This window comes from Necator americanus, chromosome IV (genome assembly GCF_031761385.1).
Source record: "Necator americanus strain Aroian chromosome IV, whole genome shotgun sequence".
NCBI lineage: Eukaryota > Metazoa > Nematoda > Chromadorea > Rhabditida > Ancylostomatidae > Necator > Necator americanus.
This window is the reverse complement of record NC_087374.1, coordinates 29269103-29294686: the sequence shown is the minus strand read 5'-3', so window position 1 is coordinate 29294686 and position 25584 is coordinate 29269103. Positions and strand designations below refer to the sequence as shown.

At 39.4% G+C, this 25584-nt stretch overlaps 4 protein-coding genes across 6 annotated transcripts; 1 reads left to right on the top strand and 3 right to left on the bottom strand.

The window, feature by feature from the left end:
• Positions 1 to 411: 411 nt before the first annotated feature.
• RB195_003112 (uncharacterized protein) lies at positions 412 to 1205 on the bottom strand (the record flags this gene model as incomplete). The annotated part of the gene is made up of 4 exons (XM_064200648.1): positions 412 to 432; positions 525 to 614; positions 931 to 983; positions 1130 to 1205. The coding sequence occupies 4 exons, from the start codon at positions 1203 to 1205 to the stop codon at positions 412 to 414; spliced, it is 240 nt and encodes a 79-aa protein (XP_064056529.1).
• A 9377-nt stretch (positions 1206 to 10582) lies between these two features.
• RB195_003111 (uncharacterized protein) lies at positions 10583 to 12253 on the top strand (the record flags this gene model as incomplete). The annotated part of the gene is made up of 4 exons (XM_013441355.2): positions 10583 to 10729; positions 10788 to 10888; positions 11113 to 11207; positions 11712 to 12253. 4 exons carry the CDS (start codon positions 10583 to 10585, stop codon positions 12251 to 12253), a joined length of 885 nt encoding a protein of 294 aa, XP_013296809.1.
• A 4917-nt stretch (positions 12254 to 17170) lies between these two features.
• Positions 17171 to 18999, bottom strand: RB195_003110 (uncharacterized protein; the record flags this gene model as incomplete). Of its 2 annotated transcripts, XM_064200646.1 has the most annotated exons (3): positions 17171 to 17414; positions 17480 to 17554; positions 18719 to 18999. In XM_064200646.1, 3 exons carry the CDS (start codon positions 18997 to 18999, stop codon positions 17171 to 17173), a joined length of 600 nt encoding a protein of 199 aa, XP_064056527.1. The 2 variants fall into 2 exon arrangements, with proteins under 2 accessions (XP_064056527.1, XP_064056528.1); XM_064200647.1 differs by lacking the exons at positions 17171 to 17414; positions 17480 to 17554 and having other exon boundaries at positions 18661 to 18999.
• Positions 19000 to 19026: 27 nt separating this feature from the next.
• RB195_003109 (uncharacterized protein) lies at positions 19027 to 21033 on the bottom strand (the record flags this gene model as incomplete). 2 transcript variants are annotated; one of them, XM_064200645.1, is made up of 2 exons in its annotated part: positions 19027 to 19335; positions 20962 to 21033. In XM_064200645.1, the coding sequence occupies 2 exons, from the start codon at positions 21031 to 21033 to the stop codon at positions 19027 to 19029; spliced, it is 381 nt and encodes a 126-aa protein (XP_064056525.1). The 2 variants fall into 2 exon arrangements, with proteins under 2 accessions (XP_064056525.1, XP_064056526.1); XM_064200644.1 differs by lacking the exon at positions 20962 to 21033 and having other exon boundaries at positions 19027 to 19326.
• Positions 21034 to 25584: the final 4551 nt, after the last annotated feature.

Here is a 25584-nt window from a genome sequence, read left to right as displayed (position 1 = left end):
TAATTTTGTAGGGCTTTTTTTGCATAGGTACTTTGGTTCTTAACAGAAGAAATAGTGCACAGTATCTTTAACTGTGCTTAATGATAGACAAAGGCATCGTGGTCAAGGGTAGTCCAGGAAAACCTCCGCTATGTAGGTTCCCGAACACTAGAAAAGATTTATCTTTATAATTCCCAAAAGCGCTTCGAACTTTATGGACAAATGGGGTCGCATGGACAAGAGCATCGGCGGCGGTTGTCTTTTACACGTTTTTTTTCATACATATCTGTCGTTGTAGAAGACCACCTCGTTGCTGATTTATCGTCAGGTGCAGTATTCCAGAAAAAGCTTCTTCACACGAACAACCATAAACAGCATATTAGAAAATGAAATAAAAACAAGAGCTGAACTCATCATTGCAACAAATACATATCAATGATCGTCATGGACATCCTAAATGGAACGTTGAAATTAAATATTCAAGTATCCAGAATTATGTCATCACGACACTACTGTATCCTGCTTTGCTCTGTTTGCGTACTTACTGGAAAACACACGGATTTGTGTTTAAAGCTTGCCTTCTTGACTGTAAATACTGTATAGTAACTTAACGTTCGACCTTCCTTGAATCTTGGCTTAAAAATTGCAAATTCGCGATTGTCAAATGGAAACCACAGGAACTATTTACGTACGCGTATGTATATCATACCGTATCAGTAGTGTATATATTTGTTCAAGAAGATATCACTACGAAGTTCCACTGCATCAATTTTACGTCAGAAAAATCATCGAATCATTCTGGATATTACGGTAAGATATAAGAAACGAAGGTTTCATTTCGTTTCGTTTTGTGTGTGGTTTTATTTCAATTCTCTGTTCATCTTCACAAGGACAACTCTATTGAAAAAAGGTTGGATGATCTTGGAAAAGCGAAAAAAGAAAAAAAAGAACATCTTTTTGCGATGGAAGTCCAAGATTTGTGGTATACGCTTCAGTGAGTTTCCCTGAAAAGATAGAATTGTTTTGAAACAAACAATTACGGTAGAGACCCCTAATCGCATGCAATACCCAATTTTCGCACGATTTCATTGTATAACTGGTATTCGCACTCGGATCATTCGTAGATGCCAATCATTTCGGTGCTTGTTACCTGCTAATTTGCATGTATCTCTAGGCTTAAAACGTTCAGAATCCACAAAGGTGAACACGTTGTCGTCGTAAAACATGCTATTAACAACTTCCCAATATCGAAGGGAATCTGTAAGTCGTCCTATAGTGTAATCTATACAGAACTTGTATGTATAGCTCAGAGATCTTATGTTAGATCTACCTAAAAGAGACTAAAAAGTAGTTCATCATTCTCAAAAATCTCGTAGATAATCGCGTTACCCTTCACTGACATATGAAAGAGATTTTACAAATATTAAAAGTAGTGTTCACTAGTAGATAATGAAGGAATTGGCTCCTTGCCAATGACCTTTGAAGGGATTGGCTCCTTGCCAACGTATGTATAGATTGTTTATTTTCTTTGAATGATTATTTAGCATTGCGTACTACCTACAAATTCACTTTCTATGATCAAAAGTTTTTGAATCCAACTCTAAAGTGATCTCCTTACCATGATGTAGCTTCCCTCAACATTTTCAATCTCGCAGCTCTATTAAGTGTCACGGATAATTGGATTCAAGAAAGTTTCAAGACACCGTCATCTAGAATACATACATCCTGATCGCAACTAGCTGTATTTCAAATTTTTCTTTCCAACCTCAAATTAGGCGCGTCACCTTCATCGGGAACGATAATTTGCGACGTTCAAATAGTGAATGGGCAAGGTCTGGGCCTAATTTTCAGCTGCTCGTCACCATACATACAACGACACATGCATAAATCACAGAGGAAAGAATTGGATTCGTTCGTTCGTTTGTGCGTAGAGTGATGTCCGAATGTGTTGCATTGGAAATCAGCCAAAAAGTGACATTGAATTCTTGTCTTCGTGCCGGGTTTTTCAGCGTCAATCGCAATTACGCTATTTGGTTCAGAGAGAAGAACGGTTCAGATCCGAAAGAAGAACATCGGGAGGTTCGTTTTGTTTTTACACGTGTTCTTGTGCTTCAGAAATCAGTTCCGTTACGAGCTGGTTGTTGTACGTCATGTACAGTATACAGTGGTAATCATCGACTGGAATAGATCCGTGGTATAGAGTATAAATCTGCAACAACTTGAAGAATTAACTCAATTTACTGCAGCTTCGAAGGATCTACCATAGCTGCCTATAACTGCTTAAAAATAGTGTTTCAAATAAGATTCAGTTAACTGTTATAAAATGTTCCTAGGGACGTTCTTAGGAACTCGAGAGCTGGAGCGATTATGTGTTTGATGCTTCGTCTTGATTCAAAAAAAAGTACAAATTTATGTAGCATCAAAAATTCAAACAGAAACAGTTAGTGTAAATTGTTGTAATATGGTTGTTAATTAATTAAATCAATAAAACAGGTATAAAGTCATGTAGACTTAAAGTCACTGAGTATTCTTTTCTTAAACAGGGATAAAAGGGAAATCTGTTCGAGCAAGATTTTCGTCTATACAATAAGACATTTTCGATCAACTGTCCGCTATTTGAGATTTAGCTGCCCATATCCTTCCATTTTGTTTTCTTACTTTCTTTTTTTCATTCCTCATACTCAGAGTTTTTAACATTTTCAAATCTTACGCTTATATTCACCACTGAGCCATCAACACTACTCGAAAAAATTTCCTGGCTCAGTATCCTGACAAGAAAAACTAAAATTTCTTATACAGATGACTATTCAGAGAGATCTTAATGGTCAATCTGGGCACTAAGATTTCTCCGAGCATATTTCCGTAATTATTTCTTGAATAATTTCTTTCACACCATAAATTTCTCCAAAGTACGTATTCTCTATTTTTCGTCCATAATGTATCCGGCCAGTAGAAGAACCACGCCAAGACAATTTTTCAAGGATTCTCAAGAACAAAAACGGTAATTCTTGGCGCAATCTGTGTTTTTTCTACGGCGAACCGGCCCTATCCGAGACAGCTTAGGTGCACAAGTCACGCAGAGTGACGAAAAAAACGGCAAAGCCTCGAGACTCAAATTGAAAACGAGATTATTGTGGTTGGAATGGTGAAATTAAACGTATAAGTGAAAGATCCTTTTCGAAAATAATCTATTTGTTGTAAAAAGATCGACGAGGTATTTTTTACAAGTTGTCCTATAAAGGAGAACATCGCAAAAAAGATAGTCACCGATTGACAGTTTTCTGCACCATTTTCAGCTTTCTTTTAAATTTACAAATGTAAATTTATTTTTCAGCATGACTGCTTTTCTTTCCCGTGCCATCCTCTAATTTCGTACCCTAAAAATGAAGTTGGCTTACTTTCGGCTCATCATCGTCTTAAACGTAACCTTCTCCTTTGCTGCTTGTTAGGAAACCAACCTATTCCCTTTGCGGATTTGCGGTACCCGAAAAATTTTTCAAACTGATTATTTTCCCTCTCACTTGTAAGCTATCATGACTCATTTTCGTTATATAAGTTGTTTTTCTTTGTTGATATTAATTATGGAAAAATTTCAAAGTTATCTTCACCAATCGCGGATTCGTATAATACGGAGAGCTTTTTGATTCCCTTCGCACGACTTCTTTAGCTACCAATTAGGAGTAAACAGCCCTAACTGGTGTCTTCCTACATATCACCTTAGGTGCAAATCACCCTTCAAAAAGGAACAGAAAGAACATGGAACGTAAAGAGATTGCACGATTACGAATGATGAGGCGATTTCCAGTTTCCCTTGAGTATCGTCTGATCATTTCTTCAAAAATATAGAAAACCATGGTTCCAAGACGATTCTGGTGGATTCTTAGTTTTCTCCTTCCTTCTTACTCTTATACACAACGAATAAGTGGATGAAAAGTAGGATAATAGAGAGGATATGAAGTGGAGAAACTGAAACCTACCATTATCCTGTATGAGTGATAAATAGGACTTAAACAAAATCTAATTTCATTGATTGGTTAACAGCGGTAGGCTGGATTTGATGAGAGCAAAGCTAACACTCCAAAATTTCATATTTTTGCGAAAAATTGAAACCTTTTGTAGCGAGAGAACAACCTTTCAACCCAGAACTCAGTGTGCTAAAGAGAGCCGACCTTATATACATAAATAAAATTGATTATGAAAAACTTAAAACATAAAAAAAACAAACATCAACATCAGCAAAAAAATCAAACATTTAATGATTATTTTCGGTTAAATTTGTTATAAAAAAGCTAAATTTAATCTAGAATTCTAGTGAGCTTTGTTGTTTCTTGTTTTTGTTTGCTGGCCCACCCGTTGGTGTTTCTAAATAAATAAATAGTTAGGTTGAGCATGCAAGCACGGCTGAGCCTGATACAACATTTACACCTCATGGCAAAGCTCGAATTTTGTTGTTATTGTTTGTTTGGAGTTAATTTTTCATAACTGATTTTTGAAAACTAATTATACAAAACTTGTACAAATTCTGTAGTAAATTCTCGAAGTATATTTGAAATGAGCAGCTCATTTACATTCGAATGGTATTTTCAAAATTTAATTTTGCCCACATCCAAGAATTCCGACGGTGTGCGACGGATTTTGAGACACAAGTTAGTAGCGATGTTGTATAAACAAATAGTAAATTGAACCAAATTGAATCAACAAACTTTACATCTCGTAAGCATAAAAAAAACAAAAATAGGATAAACTGCAGTCGTTCCTCAGCATGACTTTGCCTCGATGCAGTTCTATTAATGATTATTAACTCTTGAAAAAGTTATAAGTAAGCAAGATTCAGTTTTACTGGATATAGACTTCTTTTCAATTTCCTAGATATTTTGGCTTGGAATTAAAACTAAACACAACTGAAAATCAATCAAATGAAAGCAAAACGGAAAGAATTCCGATCGCAGCGGATACGCGTATATTTGCATTGTTCCGATCGGCATGCGTTAAAAGAAACAAAGCGTGGAGGATTGAAGAAAGACCGTTACCTGTGATTAGATAGATGTATTGCCAATCAGAAAGATTTATGCGACCGGTCCGTATCCGCAAGGAAATAGAAATAATAGGACCACATTGTTTTGATCAGCATAGGATTCACTTATCTCAATCAATTACCGTACGTCTTCCATCGTTTTCTCTAACCTGCTTTTCCTACCGGCCGCTGTTGGATGAACGCATTAATGCAGCATTAAAGTGGCTATAAGCTAACTATTTTACGACAGTACGAAACGATTAGAAGATTATAAATACCACTCCTGGAACACGGAGCAAATTGGATTTTTACAATTATACCATTTCAAATCATAGGCATAAGTGAAAAATTATGTACACTACAATAAGCATCGCGTTACAGAAAATGTCCTAGATAAGTGATCTTTGCAATTATCCTTGAAAATTCTTTGGCTCTTCGCCCTCTTTTCTCCTTCATTATCTCTTTTTCTCCTATAATCCGTAAATTAGTAATAAATTATAATATAATATAATAATATAATAAAATCTATATAATACTACAATTCCTTCCATTTGTAAAACTATAAAATAAACGGGGCAGATTTTTGTTGTTTTCTCAAGTTCTGCTCTAAGAACTGCATGAAATTGCTTTTTTTATTTTTGAAATGATATGAAATGTTCAGGAATAAGTTATGAGAGTTTTTCTTACAAAATCTTTTCCGGATGTGTTCCTGCACATAATCAATGAATTTGATGTTTGTAGATTTCTCCGAAAAAAATTTTCTTGACGAAATGGACGCTAACATTATATGTTCTCCCAAAAAAAATATTCTCGAGTAATTCCTCAAAACTACAAACTTTATAAGTGGATAGGGCCAAATCTGGACGAAGCTGTTAGTTTGGAACTGGAATTTTTAGTGATTTTGCGAAGTCTCCCGGAGTCAAGGAGTCATAGATCCGGTGACATCTCAAAGCAAAGAAATCACTTCTATTCGTGCTCTTCTTAACGTGTCATTCATATTTTCGAAAAAAAAAAGTGTTTGATTACGTATGGAAGTCGTTCCATGCCATCCTTTATCGTAGTTTTCAACTTCCTGCATTGGAAATGGCAATTAGGAAATGGCGATAAGGTCTCTAAAGTCTAAGTTCGCTCAGGATTCGACGGCAATTCGGAATTGTTGAGGTTTTATAAGCTCGTGCCTACCCTTCACAATAACTCTCGAGGCCCGAACGTTGCTTCTAGTCAGTACCTTTATCCTCCCAGACAAATTTAGCAGCAATCTGTTGTCTCCAGACTAATAAAATGTTCGGTTAGTACCGGGGCGATTTCGAACCATCGACAGTGACGTCACAGCCAAACCTTACACCGACTTAGCTACATCCGCCACGCTTTGGTGATGTGCGCGCGGACTTATCTGAGAATTTTCCCGTAAGCAGTTGCAAGGATGATAATTCCCGCCTATGGAAATGCTATAGTGCTTCATAAAATTAGAATTATAGTGGAATCTTCATGTTCCCGTTCATAAACGTATGTGATTTTATGAGATGATAGTTTCCATATCATCCATTATGGAAGGTTTCAACATTCTGGATTGGAAACAGCAACTGGTAGTGAGATAGTGACAAAATCGATTTTACTACTAGTTGAGAATATTTCACATAATAATTTCTTTGCAATATTAGCGCGGTGAAGGAAAACGGTGGATGTAATGTGTTAGCTGTTGAATTTCTCTTTTTTTTCAGTTTTCATGAGGTTCAGCTACGTTATCGTTTCCTGTGAGTTTGACACCAATTAGCTGGATGACACAATTTATGAGATAAAGAAAATTGAATATTTAAGAGGGTAAATTGTTTTCGTCCCAGTGTTTTCTTGCTTTCATTCAATAATTTGTGAATACGGTGAACGAAGGGGTCGACAAACTCAGAAGTATAAAAAGATCAGTATTTATGCTTGGCTCTGAGCGTTACTGTGTCATACTGGAACATTGCGTACGGTATCCTTTGGTCGGCATATTTTTCCTAACCGTCGCTAATATGTACTATCCGTAAACGACAACGTATGGTGAACGATAGGCAGCTCGTGGCACCCCCACCCTACTCTCTCACTCAGCTGACCCTCCTCTGCTTCCGACCTTTACAGGAGAACTGCGCATCCATTCATAAGATTTGAAGTCTAAAGACGAAGTACAGTGGTATCCGTGATCACACAAGAAAACTTGGAAATCAACTCAAAGTAAATTACTTAATTAAAACAGTGACAAAGATACCCTTCCAACTCTTTAATTAACTTCTAAAACTCACAAGTGATGGAACTGTTCCTGTTTATTGCACACCTTTTTTACTCCATGAAAGCTGACTAATGATAACCAAAAGAAAAGATTTTTTTCCAAAATTTTTGATCCTAGTGCAAGTAGAAGGCTACATTTTAGCTTGCCTAGATGATTAACTTAACTAACTTTAGTTAGTAACTTAAAGACCGGATTTTTTCGATGTTATTGGATAGAATTCTTCCCTTTTTTCTACAGCATCTATTCTTATAGAAATCGCGGAATTCTTCCCAAGATCCAGCCGAGATCAGCCCACTAATCTTAATACGTCACATGAAATATATCTAGTATGAAGGAAATACTTGATTCGCTTCAGCGATGTTGCCTTTTTAACGTGACGTCCTTCTTCAAATTCCCAGTGAAGAACCACTTTCCATAAAAACAAGTTGCTTTTGAAGGATTTACGCATAGATAAGTCACATAGGAATTAGGTGTGGTCAATTTGATCTGCGAAATTGAATGAGGAATTGATTCCAGCTCGCTGTGCTCAAATTTTTCTGTAAATAGTATGTCAGCTTACAGTTTTGTTTAATTACCAGGGCCTTTAAAAACGTCTTAATCGCTGGAATAATAACTTCAAAAAAAACTGTCAAGAACGATTTCCTTTTTAAAAAAAGTGTAAGATTTATTTACTTATGAGATTTTACAAGAGGAAAAAGGAGCAGGAAAATGTTTCGGTGGTTTATAACGCTGTTTTATTCGAGATTCTTTACTTTTTTTCTACTAATCACTAATGAGAATCATCCTACATTTTGTTTTTTAGTGCCCTCCCATAAGACTCAAAGATTCAGATTCAGATAAGAGTTAAAAAAATTACGAAGAATTTTAATGCAGAACCTTTTCAGTACTTTCTTTGGCTTAGATTCTCCTTAGCAAAATTCCCATTTTGTCTCAACAGTACGAATTCTTCTGCAGAAATTTCTGCGAAAATCGAGAGCAATCGAATCCGAATACGGTGGATCTACAAACTTTCAATCAGATATTCAGGATTGTGGTTGCGAATAACAAGTTTCCAAGTAGAATCTCTGTTGATTAAGCTCTTTAATGATCAATCAAAAACCAGCCATAATTGGCTCCACTCGGTCAACGGCTACGTCTATAGGCTAGCAAAAGGTTTTTTTTTTCCTTCGGAGATCAGTGGTGGTAGCAACTCAAGGTTTTTTTTTGTCCAGATATCCGTGATTTTTCCTCTGGACAGGTTTTCACAGAGATTTCAATAATCCTAAAGTATAGCATAAGCGCTTTTCCTTAGGTTTATCCAGCTTGTCTTACTTTTCGCTGCACTTTTTTTTGCCGCGATGAGCCTCTTCTGTGGGATTTTCTCTTTTTTTCAGTGATATCCGCTCTATTTGGATGATTTTTGGTGATAACCCGAGAAAAGCTAACAAAAGGTATTAATAGATCTGCAAGAAATCAAAGAAATCATGATCTCATTCCGGTCCAGGGCTAAATAGCATACGAAAAAAAAAACTAGGCATGTACATGTTATGTGATTCCTATCGTATCTCCGTAATCATTAATCAGGATCGTACATACGTCATATCGTGCATACCATACGGTAATGATGATACCGTAAAATATCCACGATAATCTAATGCCATACCGTTTATTTGCTCAAAACTTGTACTTAACTAAAGTTCTGGACATTTTGAAGTGAATATAAAAGTAAGTAAATAACAAATAAACAAACAAATTACAAAATTAAATATGATGTGCTTTAAAAAAAAGACCTTAGTCCCATTCTTAAGTCATGAGAGGTTCCAGCTGCCTTCTTTGTATAACTGAGATGTTGAATCTGTGCAAGAATGGATCAGTTCATCGGCTCTTCAAGAATGGATCACTCGGCTTTTCAAACATTGATGGCTCTTAGTAGATTGCTATGATAAATATTGGTTCTGATCAATACTGATCTTTATTGATTTTGATTAATTAAATTTTTCGATAATTCTACATCATTCAGACTATCAAGATTAAATAGGAACTGGAACTACTAAGTACCCCAAACATTTGGATTTGGAAATTTACAGTTTACGAATAATTCTCCTAGATTTCTTAGATTCAGAAAACTACAACAACATCATTAAATCGTTTTGATGGCTTATCCACATCTCTATCGAATAAATCCTGCTTTTACCCGGAATCAATGAAAAAGGGCAATGTTAGGTCTTAAGATGAACGTATTCCCGAAGCTCGTGTCGAGTATCCGCGAACATAAAATCTTTTACGATATGGAAACATCATCTCGGTCATAAACTGACAAAGGCAACTAGGATTTCAGTAGTTTTCGATCCACTGGTTTCCATGATGGTTTAAAGTTTGTTTTACTGGTCTCATCGTATACTTCTAATTGAGAAAGGGGGCTAATATCAGCGTTTAGCATTTGTCCGCGTTAACAAATGGTCCAAGCATCGTAGAAAAACGGGCTTAAGCGGTTGAGTGAGGTCCTTGCGGGTTTAGTTTGTTCAATAAATGAATAAATAAATGCGTATTTACGTTAGAATAGCTGTTTAGTGATTGTTATGACAAAAGCAATCAGCTCCCGTAGTGAAAGGACACTGAAAGATTTGCGCTTGACTGTTACCTCAATCAGGGGTGGTGGCGGTATTCGTATTGGAGAGGGACAGACGAACGTGTTCTTCGTTTTCGCCGAAATCGTGTCATTTTGGAAAGCCGATTGCCGACTTTGTTCGTTTCGAATCACATTGGCGTTTTTGCGTTCGGAGGAAATGTGAATCGTAGTGTGGGCGTGGTACAGCTTATAAGGGCCCCGATGAGGGACGATCGGTTAGCGCTGCGCCTTCTCGTAGGCTCGTTCGAGTTCGTCTCTTCTTAGCTGTCCATCCGCTTATATAGAATATTTTGATACCTCGTAGACTAAGCTCTTAACTCATTCGTTCAAATTTTCTTGCGACAGTTTTTAGTGCTTCTAATGTATGTTCCACTACATTCTTTGCTACTTGGTAGTTATTTCATAACTGTCGTATGCTATAGAATGTTCCGAAAAAAAAAACAGATACCGTCCAACAAATTGGAATCTTGCCAATCTAAAAATATTAATTACTTAATACACCTTGAAGCTCTTCAAAGTTCAATAACCGATATAATACGATCCTTGGTTGATACGGCATTTCTCTATGCTTATTTCTTTTCCAATATCCTTGCGCATTGTTAATGCTATATATTTGACCCTTTAGGATACATCCATGTTTCTGGATGTTTCTGTTTCTTGTTTTCGCCATAAACCACGTTATAGATGTCGCTGCTTTAAAAATATTTCTTTTAGGATGACAAACGAGACCTCATTCGTCGTCACCGTATCACTAGCGGCTGGAGTGATTTCACTGATCGGATCCATGCTGTTTCTTCCGAGATTATACTGGGAAATGCTTGATCTTAAAGAAGAAGTATTTGGAGCAGTAGAAAGTTTTAAGGTTAGGAAATAAAATAAAATAATAACATTTGTTTAGTGAAGAATTGCTCTCTGTTCAGGTTGAGACGGACTCATCATGGATAGAATTAATGAACGTTCAAATCAGCCATACTCCACCTTCAAGACCACGAGAAAATCCATTGTTAAGAAGGGATAAAAGGTCAATTTTCCTTCATTAATGAAAGAGATTTCGGAAATGGTGATGTCCATTCTATGTACCGATTACCGCTAGCAACCACAGCGTAGATTCTCCTTGTACTTACAAAAAAGCGCTAGTTTTAGAAAGGCAAACTGTTAAAGAAAAGGTCGGAGAGGGAGAGTTCACGATTTCGGACTTTAGCGCCACAAAATATTGAAAGAATTAAAAAAAGAGATGCATTTGAGGTTTGCTAACCTACCTGAGTGGTGCCATTGCGAGATGATTCCAACATGTCCACCGGGACCACCCGGACCACCTGGACCTCCTGGATTACCTGGAAGTAAGTGTCGTACGGTCATCCATTGTATGATACAAAGAAATGTATTTTCGAAGGCTCCATAGGAGAGATCTAGGCACATCATTTTGTTTACGGGTGACTGAAGATCAGAATTCCCGGATTTGTGCTTATGAAATTAATATAGTATATGTTAATGTTTTCTAATAGTGTGTTTACAAAGTTTTCTAGATGTAACCTTCAATTGCCTGAGGTTTTGGTTTTTTCGTCGTCTTAAGAGGCCTAAATAGAGATTGACTGGAACAATTCTACGTTTATACCGTAAAGTGCTGTTATTTACTATTACTACGCACTATTAGAAAACATAGACAAAAGTATGCCGAGGTTTCAAGATGCATGAGATATTTGAACTAGTATACGTTAGTTTTCCTTATTTTCTGGAAAAAGTAGTCTAATTATTGAAGTTTAAAAATGTTGGGAAAATTTGAAAATTGAAATAGCCTGTTAGGTAAGCAAGAAGCAAACTAAACCAACTTATGTGTCTTTTAGTGCCTGGACCTCCAGGGCCACCTGGATTAGACAACTTCAACGTTGGCGTCTATCCAGCTGCGTGCGCTCCACCAATGGGGTGCGTCAAATGCCCTCGAGGAGAGCCTGGGCAAAAAGGTCCCGACGGTGCACCAGGACTTCAAGGACCGCCAGGAATTCCCGGAACTCCCGGTTTTCCATATCCTCGCCTTGGAGCGGCTGGACCACCAGGCCCAGCCGGAGATGCAGGTCTACCTGGACAACCTGGACTACCAGGACCTCCAGGACCACCAGGAAGCGAAGCCACAAGCGGCAAAGGCAAACCTGGACCACCTGGCTCGCCTGGATTACAAGGACCGCCAGGAATTATTGGAATACCTGGAGCGCCTGGTTTGCCTGGTCTTATGGGTGCTCCTGGGCCACAAGGAGCACCAGGAGTACCTGGCGTGAAGGGCGCACCAGGACAGCCGGGTGCTCCTGGAAATGCTGGGATTCCTGGACAGGACGCAGAATATTGTCCTTGTCCTCCTCGCTCGGTTTTCTATCTTAGCAGAACTGCTTAAGTCGTTATTGATTGTTCGTTCAGCTCAATGTGCTCAAATAAAATTAGCTATCGGTTTTGCGCATTCCAAAAGGAAACAGTATGTTTTAGGAGTTTTATTATTTTTTTGTCCAAACTAACTAGAATAGGAGAAGTAGGTAAGGAGTTCCTTTAATGTAACGCAGATATATATTATTGAAAACTTTATTGAAAAGCTGATAAATACAACACATAGAAAAAGGAAACGAATTTGGTGTCTTGTTGCGGCTATAGATTTACATGTTCATGTGCTTGTGAATTTGTATGTGTGTGCTAGATGGTAAACAGAAAAAAAAAACACATACTGATGTGCCTAACTGCTTAGGGATGTCATGATCACATATCTATTTTGGAGAAGTAATAATGAGAATGTGTTCTACAACGTTAATCCAGTTCGGTAATTCACAACATCAACACACTAGTCACACCTTCATACATACATTATTCATTGTTGTACAGGTCTTTAACTTATAACTTTGAGCTGTTTTGCGTGAATTTGTAAATGTACGAGGTAGAAAGACAAGATCAGTGTGTCAGTAATCTGTTCAGTAAAAATTCATCACTCCTTTCATCTTGGGTTGTCATCACAAGGTAGAAATAGTGGTGTGAGCGGTATTCACCTTAAAGCACAATTTGTCACAGTTTTATAATATAAAACATTTTAAAGAGATTTCTATCTATCTTTGAATCTTATTAAAACTCATACCAGAACTATGGTGCTCGCATCCTACGGAGACTGCGTCTTGAATGGATATTTTTATGGTACTGCGAGTTACAATTTCCAACATACCCATCAGTACTTGCATGGCGGTAGTAAGGTGTTTGGGTGAAGCTGTACGCTAGCATCACACTAAAGCTTAAAAGCTAAAGTACTTCATGTTCTTTACTTACTTTGTACTTACTTACTTCTTACTGCGCATATCGGCAAAACGTTGGGGGATATTCTAGAAATAAAAGGATAAAAGACAAAGTCACTGGCGTATCAACCCACTCCGGAGTCTAGTAAGTCAGAGTTTTTATCTTCCCAGACAAGTCTGGCACCAGTTTGTCGGCGGATGGATGAAAGACTTAGTTGGCACTAGGTTGGCTTCGAACCATTGATCAATCGTGCAGTCCCAACGGAACCTCTTACCGACTGCTCTGCACCCGCTCCTATTAAAAGGAAATGTTATTTCCTTTTGTTTATGTTATTAGGCTGCAACCGGAGGTCAGCCAGTAATCAAGTCAGTGTTCTTATCTTCCCAGTCAGTTCTGGTACCAATTTATGGACCCCGGAGGGATGAAGGGCTTGGTTTGCACTAAAGAGGTATCCACGACCTAAATCGACCACTTGGCTGCAACGGAGCTCTGACCGATTGCGCCACACCCACCCCGTTCTGGAAGTATGATTAAAACTAAAAGATGATTAACACTTTCCATAACTCTTCATGGAAAAACTGTAATTAGACCATTTCTTTTCCGGACATTTCAAGAATGCAAACCGTGAGATAAGTTTGGATTTTTTCGTAGAAAAACGACGTTATAACGACTTCAGCAATCGCATCTTATTTGTATTTTATTCTGCTGCTGTTCCAGTATCAACAAAATGAATTATTGATATGAACTTCAGAAAATTTTAAAAAATTAATTACAGCAGCAAAGTGCAGCACTTTACAATTCAAAACAACAAAAAAAAAAGAAGCCGGAAAGCTAACCATTTACTTTGCACCTCCTTTTCCCAGTAAATTACGCATTCTTCTGGGAAGCTGTGCGCCACTGCAATTGCACACAGATGCGACTCAAATCTCGGACTTGTTTATCAGAACCTATGTTAATTCCAAGGAAATCATAGATTGCCGACGCCTTCACAAAAACTTTTTCCTTTGCGACCCGTACGCTATTTCGCTTCAGCACGTTGAAAAAGTGAAGAAGAATGGCGAACGAATAGATTGCGACGTCCGCGCTGATAATCTGGCCAAGTCTGGTGGACCTTCCAGACAGCAATTAGTCGTGTATGTATGTTGGGTGTTTTTGAGAATGATCGCAACGCGTCTCTTAAAGGCATCAATCCACGAATCTGAGGTGATGCGGATTTCAGGTGGAGTACTCGTATACGGGATCGTAGATTATGAAGAGAATAGTGATCCCGTCCATTTCTTCCTAATTGCCGTAAAAAGCGGCCCGGAAGATACGGCTTCGGGCGTTCCGGCGCGCTATTTTCTACAAGGAGTTCGATTGGAGCGCACCAGCCTTGTGCACGCGCCGCATCTTCCGGGCCGAAGGAAGGAAGAAATGGACGGAATCACCCCTCTCTCCATAGTCTCCCATTCCGTATACGAATACTCCACCTGAAATCTGCACCACCTCAGATTCGTGGGGTGATGCCTTTAACTTTAACTTGATCTCGTGGAGACCAGCATGAAGCGGCAAACGTAGGAGGTGTAGTTTTGACTAGTGCTCGACGATGTTTCTTTGGCGTGCATCTTATATCCTGCTATCTCATACAACTAAATGTGTGGTGGTGAGCGCGCTACGATAGAGAAGCAACGACGACAGTATGTCACTATATCAATACAGTAATACTATAAACACACATATGCCCGCTCTACAGCAACTTCTTCCACTCGTAATTTTCGTTCATTCTCATTATCCTCATTATCATCTTCACCGCTCGCTCGTAGTAGCGGAAACTGCACAAAGGTAGTGCGTTCAAACATGTCTCAAAGGAAAGAACGCCGTCTTTCACGCCATTTTTCACGATAATTAGGAGAAGTTAGTCGGAGCCACGCTTGGATCCGTAATCTACAGCCCAAACTATACGAGCTCTCTGAGGTTTTCCGTACGACGTGAATTTTATGATAGGCTTTAAGTCAGTGAACTGAAAGCTGTTCATACAGAATGGGTAGAAGCTCTCTATGAGTGGCTGCTCCTAGGTACGTATTTTCTGTGTCCAGATGCTCGGCAGAGCATTGAACTCTATAACACTTTGCAGATGAACAGATTGAACATAGTGCAGTGTAAGCCTCACCCGCTTTTCCTGCAATTGTAGCTTCGTCCATATCCATGTTGCTCAATCGATTCCACTAACGTGTGCTTCTGCCTTTTTTCTTCGGCCTGTTTTTGCTCCTAGCTCAGTGATCCTAGCCATATCAGCGTTTGGTGTGTATGGTGCAATCGCGATGAGTCCCCATCGAAGATATCGGCTTACCTGATTTCCATGCCGATTCTGCTTAATGAAACGCTAGACAACTACAGTTTTGGTATATGCTGAACACGAATGACAACTAAATTTTTGCGCAAACTTTTTGAATCCTAATTCGAGAAATTGATAGCAAATTTATTCAGCACTGTTGAGAGTAGCAGCTTCACAAGACAGTGTTGGAAAAACAGCGGTGTGTAAGCTGTTAAGCGAACCCCTTTCTGAAGTTACATTGTTGGAAAATCAGGAACTTAGTTCTTGCTGGCGGCCGAACAGAACCGTCCCGGCGATGAAGAGAACCATTAGGCCAACGTCAACAGCAGAAACGCTTCTACCCATCGGATTCGGCCAATCTTTGCCTCTAGGGTGAAAACGTATGAAAGGTAGCCAGAGATACCAGGTTTTGTGGGCGAGTCGCATCACTCGTATTCGTGACGCAGTTACCGGATGTTCCTAACTAAGTTCTATAGGAAGTCAACTGATTCGAATGTGGTCGAGCACGTATGGTCAATGATATGATGATGTAACGAAAATCATGAGTGGAAGAAGTTGCTGTAGAGCGGGCATTTTATTTGTGTCTATAGTAATAATGTACCGATGTAGTGACATACGGTCGTCATTGCTTCTCTACTTCTCTATCGTAGCGCGCGCATCACCACACTTAAAAGCCTTTGTACTTTTTGAGGTAATTTTAAGACTTCTATATTAAAAAAAGGATAAATTCACTATCCACTTGGGATGCGCCAACACGTTTTACTGGAATTCGCAATCGTTGATGTTTTGGAACGTGTGTTGGCCTATACAATGACTTCTATATTAGTGAGTTCTATAATATAATATAAAAATGATGTCGAAACAAAGCTGAACAAGATCTATTGAACTAAAACTCGACTTTGAATGTTTACAAAATTAATGCAGTAGATAGCGGGAAAATACATGGCGCTTACCCAAAGGATTGAAACGATAGTACATGTAAACATTTGTTACTACGGGGGACATTCATCTGTCTTGGACCACATATACGAAACATTCATACTTGCCGGGTGAGTGTAGCAACTTTATTTAGGGTTATAGCATCATGTTATACAACCTTAAATGCATCACACCACGAATCTGAGATGGTACAGATTTCAGGTGGAGTATTCGTATACGGGATCGGAGATTATGGAAAGAAGGGTGATTCCGTCCATTTCTACATAATTGGCGTAAAAAACGGCCCGAGAGATATGGCTTCGAGCGATCCGGTGCGCTATTTTCTACAAGGAGTTCGATTGGAGCGTGCCAGCCTTGTGCACCCGCCGCATCTTCCGGGCCGTTTTTACGGCAATTAGGAAGAAATGGACGGAATCACCCCCCTCCTCAGAATCTGCTATGCCTTATACGAATACTCCACCTGAAATCCGTGCCACCTCAGATTCATGGGGTGATGCCTTTAGGCGCGTATTCACTTTTTTCTGTTATTATTATAACTATTACTATTATTATATTATTCACTACTCGATATTTTTGTGCTTGCTGTCCATGTTTCGTTGAAGTGTCATTCCGTTAATTAGCAAAATGTTCGATATTTGATGTCTACAGCACATGGTAGAAACTTCTATTTTCAAACAATTTGATAAGAGCTCTCTAACGTCGAATTCCGTCTTGCACCGGAATGCAATTTTTCAATGGTTAAACTTATAATCTGTAAACATTATATACATATACATGATATTACCATTGTTATACTTTTGAGAATATGGCATTTATACTAGCTATCATACTGATCATAATAACCAAATTGACAATAAAACTGAGGAACTCTTTAAGACGCCATCCTTTGTTCATCATACAATTTGTGAAAAGAGAAAGGCGTGAAAGAGCTGCCGCTTGTTCTTCTTCGACCTTTGCAGCAAGAACTTGTAATCTCTCTTCGATAATCTCACGTGTTATAACCAAGTTCTTGTCATACGACCATGAGAAGTTTCTGGAAAAAGTTTAGTAACGAGTGCTGCATGACACTTTTTATTTTCCACCACACGTAGGTCTCACCCCGGTGTACAGCGAGATAACTGAATGCGTCCTGCCAAAGGATTATACCAATCTGAAGTAGATTTTGTCTCAAGGCTGAAATGCTCAATGTTATCAGTATATAGTTTATTCTACCTGGTAGTTTTTGAAGAATTTATCTCTAAAAATTTAAACCATGTGCAGAGTGTAGAAAACCGTCAAAAATTACAGTGGAACCTGGTCAAAGCAAGAACCTTCAGATGTGAAGTTTTGGGAGCTCCACATTGACAACAGCGGAAAAGTTCAAAATGGGCCTGAACACGAAGTGAATGTGAAGTAGGGCAGCGATGATTTGTGAGGACATATTGGTAATTCGACAACTTCTTCCGGGCATATCGTTCTAATCAATCGAAGTCGTTACGACAACGGTCTCTTATGTGCTCAACTTCATAGTAGGGTCAAAACGACATAAAGTAGTCTAGGTGTAAAACGAAACGACATAAAGTAGCCTAAGTGGTTGCACGGTGATCCATGTCGTTTGGAATCGATGTGGGACAATCGCGAACCACAGCAATACACCAGGTGTCCTCATACGATCCTATGCTCCTCCGCACCGCTTCAAGCGCAACCGCTTACGCAACTGTACGGTGCTTCACGTCGCTTCGACTCTACTATGGTTACCCGTTGTGCTCTTCCGTCTACAGGACTTGCTAGGGGCGTATACAAATATACACTATATAAGAAAATGTGGAAAGTGTTCGGGCTCGTGCTTCGACGGCATTCCCGTTTATCTAAATTCGGCGTATACAAATATACCCTAAAAGTAAACAAAAAATTGTGGAAAGTGTTCGGGTTCGTGCTTCGACTGCATTCACCGTTTATCTAAATTCAAGTACGGAGGGAGTAGGACGTGCTCTTCCGTATACAGGACTTGCTAGGGGCGTATACAAATATACACTAAAAGTATATAAGAAAATGTGGAAAGTGTTCGGGTTATTGCGTCGACTGCATTCACCGTTCACGGACCACAAGGAAAAGATGACTGCTTCCGAAACAGAGCATTGGTCGAGAAGCAGGTCTCCGCTGCTCGTGCAACAACGTAAGTTCCAACTATGTTATAACCACTCACCCCTGTATCTGCTTATATTAGGTTGAGGAATAAGTTCTTTCCATTTTTTCTTTATTGAAAAATCCTGATATTTTACAACAATTATAACAAGCAATTAATCAACTATGTATTCTCCGTCATTGTTTACGACCTGCTCCCACCTCTCGACCAACTTGTTAATACCGTTTTGCCAAAAACCGCCGGGCCTGGACTCGAAGAAGTTGTTGAGCCAATTTTCGAGGTCCTCGTTGTTGTCGAAGGTAACACCTCGCATTTGGTTCGACAGCGAGCGGAAAAGGTGATAATCTGTTGGCGCAAGGTCCGGAGAGTACGGTGGGTGCTGAAGGACTTCCCAATCGAGCTCTTGGAGGGCGGCTTTGACGATGTTTGCTCTGTGAGGCCGTGCGTTGTCGTGGTGTGGTACCCAAGCTCCGAGTTTTTCGGCAAATCCCATCGAGTGAAGATGGTTCAAAATTGTCTTTTAGTCGCAGTACATCTTCTCGGCCAATTCCCGACTTGATCGACGGTCGTCTTCCTTCAAAAGCGCTTTGAGACTATCCTCGTCGAAGTCAGAAGGTCGACCAGAGCGGAGAGAGTCGTCCAGGTCGAAATTGCCATTTTTGAATTTGGCAAACCAATTTCGAGCAGTCCTCGCAGTTATAGCATCCTCTCCATACACGGCGCAAATATCCCGAGCAGCTTCGGTGGCTTTCTGACCTCGGCGAAAGGCGAAGTAAAGAAGGTGTCGAAAATGTTGTTTTTTACCGCCTGGAATGTCCATTTCAGAGGCCTGAAATTAAGGCAACATTTAATTATCGAAAAAATGGTTACAACAGGTTTGTAGAGCAGAAAAACCTCTTTAAAATGGTATATTACGATTGGCCTTACGACAAAAGAATCGCTGTAAACAAACGATCGATTAAAACGGAAAGAACTTATTCCTCAACCTAATACATATGTACATATTTGGTTTATGGTTTCTGGTTTAGGTAAACGTGCCCTAACGAAGTCTATGTTTGCCACTCTGGATCCGAAAGGGCAAGCAGCTAAATGATAATGGGGAATGATAATGGGAAATGATAGTGGAAAAAATCGGTGCCGAAAGACGAGACTGGAGCAGGCGGAGTCGGAACCCTTATAGAGACTCACCTCTCTATGACCAGTTTATCTCAAGATTTTCTTATGTATTTCATTAATCAATATGAATGCAACTTGACTTTAGGGTCTAAAGAGCCAGCTGTCCCCTGTAAGAAGTTGCTTTCGATCACAAAAACAGTACAGTTCGCTGTCTCGCGTAAGTCCAGATGGCCCAGCTACGAGTTCGCCTTCATGAGCACCGCATAAATAGGAGGCTCAGTTTCACTGTAGCAGCTCTCTCATTTATCTACTTTTAGTTCTGCTCATTTTAATTTCACATATCTTATGCACACTATTATTGCCCATTACTCGTATATGTATTTATATAATCGTGCCTCGTGTTTATTGTTAAATATATATAAAGGCCTAATTACCCAAGTTTGAGGTGTGGTCTGCCCCGAGTGGCACAGAAGGTTCTCAGACGGGAAGACCCGCGTGGCAATAGCTGTTGGTATACACTCTACCACTCCCTACCTTTCGGCTTAACCCTGCAGATGCACCCTATATGAAGCCTGAAGTGTTCCATGTGTGTGCGTGCCAATCAAATGGTCCAGTGGAAACCTCTCCAAATTCGAACAGTCTCCCACCGATGTTCTTCGCTCCTTTGGAAGGAGGTCTACTACACGACAGCGTCTTAGAAATGCGCTAACGTACGTCAACTTCTACTCATTTACAAGTGTGCGTTATTTACCTTGCATACTTTGACGTGACTGGTTATGATTGAGGGTCCGCGTCTCCTTCCTTCTCATGATAATGCAGTGGCCTATTCGAGTTATATATTTTAATGGTTTCTTCGCTACTGCAGGATATGGCTTTCATAGTTGAATTGGAGAACGTGCACAGTGTTGATCAATCGCTTTTGAAATATGTACGACGATCGATGTATACGGTTAGTGTTTTGTCCTCCCAGACAAGTCTGACCCACCAATTCATCGACTCTCAATAAATGAAGGACCTGATTGTCTCTAGGGCAGCTTCAAACTATCGACAGAGTCCATTCGCAACCAAACCTCGTACCGAACGCTTTGCACCCATCCCCTTTCACCATTAGGTGATGATGTTTTGCTCCAATTTCTATAATAATGCTCACGGCAAAGGTGTTTTGTTATATGTTCTCAGTTGTGGTAACTTCCAGTTGTGTATCATAAAGTCGCGTTCAGCGTTCCAAATGCTATTGGTTAACCAGTTGTCACGTGCCCATCCAGTGCCCTAGAAGAATTTCGGGATGGTTTCTTATATCAATGTTATCTCGTTCGGACGACAAGCAAAAGATACTCACCTTGGGTAAGATTTTAATTCTTCCGAATTTGATACCTTGTCCAAGAAATTTTCGAATGCATGCTTCGTACATGAACAAAGCGTCAAGGTTCTTCGACTCGGCAAAAGCATGAAAGCAAGTAATAAAGCCAGAAAGATTGCGAGTAGAAACAACCTCTGCAAGATAAGCCTGAAACTGTGGATGCTGTCAAAGAGATTGGGAGTAAAACTCGAAAAAAAAACGAGAGAAATAGTCAAGTTTACCAGAAGACGCCTTCTTTTTCTCACTTGGCCTACACAATGACTTGCGTGGGCTAGACGCTGTGTGAAAGTTCAGTGTTCTTATCTTCCCAGACAAGTCTGGTACCAGGATGACCGGAAGGAAGAAAGGCTTGGTGAGGCCAATTCGAACCTCCGATCGATCGTGCAGGGAACGGAACCTCTAACCGCTACTCTACACCCGCCCTTGGATTAATGTAATCCAGCGGAAGATATTCGCATTTGAAGCATAACTTATTCTGGAATTTATTATGTTGTCCATTGTCCTTTCCCTCGATTTCTTTTTAAGCGCCTTCTTAATGCACTGAAACGTGTCGCATGAAAACCTTCTAAAAATTGGAACAATCGATTTATGAATAGGATCGTTGTGCAGCATTACGCTACTGTTGCGACATTCCACAGCTCTGTTAGACTGAATTCCATAAAATTAGATGTTACGTTGGTCACTTTTTTATTTTGCATAAGATCAAAATGAAATGTTTTAATCAGTTCTTCTCAGGCTCCAGCACATAACAGTGTCATTGTAGTCCAACAGGCGGGTGGCCTGCTGTTCTTCTCTCCGTAAAAAAGTGGAGGGAGCTAACATATTGCACAGAATGAGTCGTCTTGCTCAAAACACTTGCAAAATTTGCAAAATTTGCAAGAGAAAAAAAAGTCTCAGTCATATTTCATTCTGTTTTCGCTGTTCAATCTAGACTCGAAATCGAAAGGGACTGGTGTAGTGTAGCGGTTAGAGGTTCCGCTTCCTGCACAGTCGATCGGAGGTTCAAATCCTCCCTAGTGTTCACCACGCCTTTCATCCCTCCAGGGTCGATAAATTGGTACCAGACTTGTCTGAGAGGATAAAAACACTGACTTGACACATCGGCTAGCCACCGCAAATCATTGTATAGGCCAGTTACACGTTCGCAAACCTCAAACGATTCTGAATTGAAGTGAACGTGGGGCGCCTCCCAAGCGGATTGATTAACACCAGACACTTAATCCTTTATTCACTTTTATCGGCTGTTCATTTGAAATTATGTCATGTTTGAGGAAAGCAAATTTGTATCATTCTTAAATGGAAGAAGATCGTCACGAAAATACGGTTTTGGTACCTTACAGCACATATTCAACATCTCCCCTATTTTTTTTTGTGAATGGGTATTGGGACTGTGATAGTAGTGATAATGCGATAATAACAATAATAGCTCTATGATAGAAATTTCTCAGCACTTTTTCTTTGGCTAAAAGGTTAGGTAGATTGTAAACTCCTACTGTGACCACGTCACCACTTGTCTACGTCGATTTTGACTCCTAATAATACAAGGAACATTTCTGTCCAAGTAGAAGACACTAATGAAATCCGGTGCTGCACGTCATATGCCGCATAAAATATGGACGAACAACGTTACACTGACATGAAGTGCGCCGTTGTCTTTCCCGATAACGCCTTCTGGCATCCGAAATTCATAGTCGGCGAACCCTAAACCCCTTTATAAACATGACCTATAAACGTATCAAACAGATGCAAAGAAGTCGGTGCTAACCGTCTAAGAAACGCTGTGTCCATTTTGTACTTTTTACCAAGTAACTACCAGCTGCCACTTCCCAATTACAGAATCGATCATAAAAAATGAGCTCAGCATCCGTATCAAGGTATTCTTCAATGCGTCTGCAACAGGAACACTGCTCCGCTCCTGGTGCAGATACTTTCTTATGCGAAATGTGCAAGAAGAAATATGTGAAAATGACAAATTGTACTTTTTGGGATTCACAACGCCGATATCTGCATCAAGAAATAGGATATAGTCGAAAAAATTTAAGATTCTTGCGACGACACAATGGCGACGAAAAAATTTCTGAAAATGGATGAAAATCAGAGATAAGAAATAGAGGACGTCTGCACATTCGCTATAGTCCCTTTGTCATTTTTTTTTGAATGTGAATTTTAAATTTGACTGCGAGTGAAGAGAGTGAGAATGGTTCCAAACAAAAATCATCACGGAGGAATGTCCACAAGAAACTTACTACTGTCTTTTTAATCAAAAATGCTGGAACATTCGGATAACTCGGCAAAAACATACGTTCTTATGAGGACACACATTCCGATAATAGCTTCCGTTAAGAATTCGTAAACCGTAGTTCCAGATTCTAGCGTAGCAACTAACGCTCACTATAAGAAAGAAATGTAATGAAGAGTTACTTGTTTTTGTTGGATTTGTCTGGATGGATAATGAGATTAAAAATTGCAAAAATTAGGACACATGGGTCCCACTGGTAGGAGTAGGAATAAAATGAATGGAAAGGTCATAGAAATAATCAAACGTTTTGCAAATAGTGGAATAATTTGTTTTAGCAAACTGTTGCATCATTGATATGGAAATAAAGAATAGAGTCGCTCGTAGGCGCCCAAAAACGTGGGGTTCAAAAGGCCCAGCACTCTTTTCTGCGACGTCTTTTTTTCTATATTTTTCTCTTAATTTCCTGTCATCAATCTTTCGAAAGAAATTTAGAGAACTATTTTCTCTGTTCCTAAATTCGGTTGTACATCTTTAAAAATACTACAAATAAAAATCAGTAAATTATGGAGTAGAACTCACACAACGCGTGCTCGTAGAAGCCGATCTCCTTCTTCCCATCAATCACGACTATAATAGAAATACGTGGTGGACGCTGCCTGTAATCGTTTGAATGACTTTGTAAAACGGAAATAATCACACGATCACTCCAAAATTGATACAAACCTACTTCCTTGCGATATTTCGGATTCTTCTTTGATGGAATTTTCAAGCCACATGGAATTCTGTGCAGAACCAAAGAAACAGCATTGTGAACCCTGAAGGAAAGTGTTTTCTGTGTTAAGGAAAAGACATTCTATGCTGACATTCTATGTATATCAATTTATTTTTTGTATCTCAGTTGTGGCATAGCAAAGCGAAATATGCCTGTCTTATCCGAAATGTATGTGTGTGTGCTTTTTTGGATTTCTTCTACGCTTCTGCCAGTGGTCGTTAGATCCGATGTATTGTCCACATCATAAGAAGAATAGAGTGAGGATGAATCTCCTAATTTTACTTTTCTTGTTGTAATGAGAAAGTAATCTTCTTCAAGATTACTGTAATAAAATTTCGGTGAGCGTAATTGCAGCCAAAAATGCTGAGATCAATCAACAAACGTAGTTATGCACAGTGTTAAAAAAACTGAAAAAGGGCGGATGTGGCGCAGTCGGTTAGAGATCCATTGTAGCCATAAGGTCGAGGGTTCAAAACCGACATAGTGCAAGCCTAGCCTTTTATAAATAGGGTCGATAAATTCTTACCAGACTTGTCTGGGAGGATAAAAACACTGACTTGATCATCGGCTGGTCCCTAGAAGTCATTGTATAGGCCAACACGCGTTCCAAAACCTCAACGATTACGAAATCCAGTAAAATGCGTTGGCGCAATCCCAAGTGGATTGGAACGCCAGTGACTTTATCCTCTATCCTTTTAGTGTAAAAAAAAACAAAAGTGTTATACTCACGTTCATCATAGCTCGTAGGATAAATGCAGTGCTTGCTGCTGCAGTACAAATAAAAATAAATTGTAGTGTTGCTGTAAACTGCTTTCGGTACTTTTCCATCTAAAGTTACAATGAATCAGTTGGTATTCCAGGCATATGTCGTCAACTTTGATGATGATGGTGTCCAATTTGGCATGAATACAAGTACGTGTTCAAGCCGGGTGGTAACTGTGGCTGAGTGAAGAAATTACAATTTACAAGGTCTTCTTCAATTGCGAAATTATGAAATTGCCGTGAAAATGGACAGAAGCTATCGAACAAAACGGTGAATAGTTAGTCTAAATTGGTTTGTCTTAATTATGCTATTTTCATGGTCGAAAAAAAGCGAAAAGACGCTCTGAACCTTTTCCTTCACCCAATATAAAGTATAAATGATAAGTGATGGGCGAGTGTAGTGTAGCAGTTAGAGGTTCTGCTACCTGTACGATCAATCGGAGGTTCGAATCCGCCCCAGTGCTCAGCAAACCTTTCATCCCTCTGGGGTCAACAAATAGCTATCAGACTTCTCTGGAAGAATAAAAACACCGACTTAACATGTCGGCTAGCCCCCGCAAGTCATTGTATAGGCCAGATACACGTTCGTGATCCTCATACGATTCTGAACGTGGGAGCGCACCCCAAGCGGATTGATTAACACCAGACACTTTATCCTTTATTAAGTGATAATCCTTAGATCATCGCTGATGAGAGGACTAGCGTAATCTGAAACTAACAGAAAAAAAGATGCATCTATCATGTATTTGTCAATCCACTTTTGTCTTTTGTAGCAAACCTTCCCGAAAATCTAAACCCGTGTTTGGTAGAAAAACGTAATAGATGCACA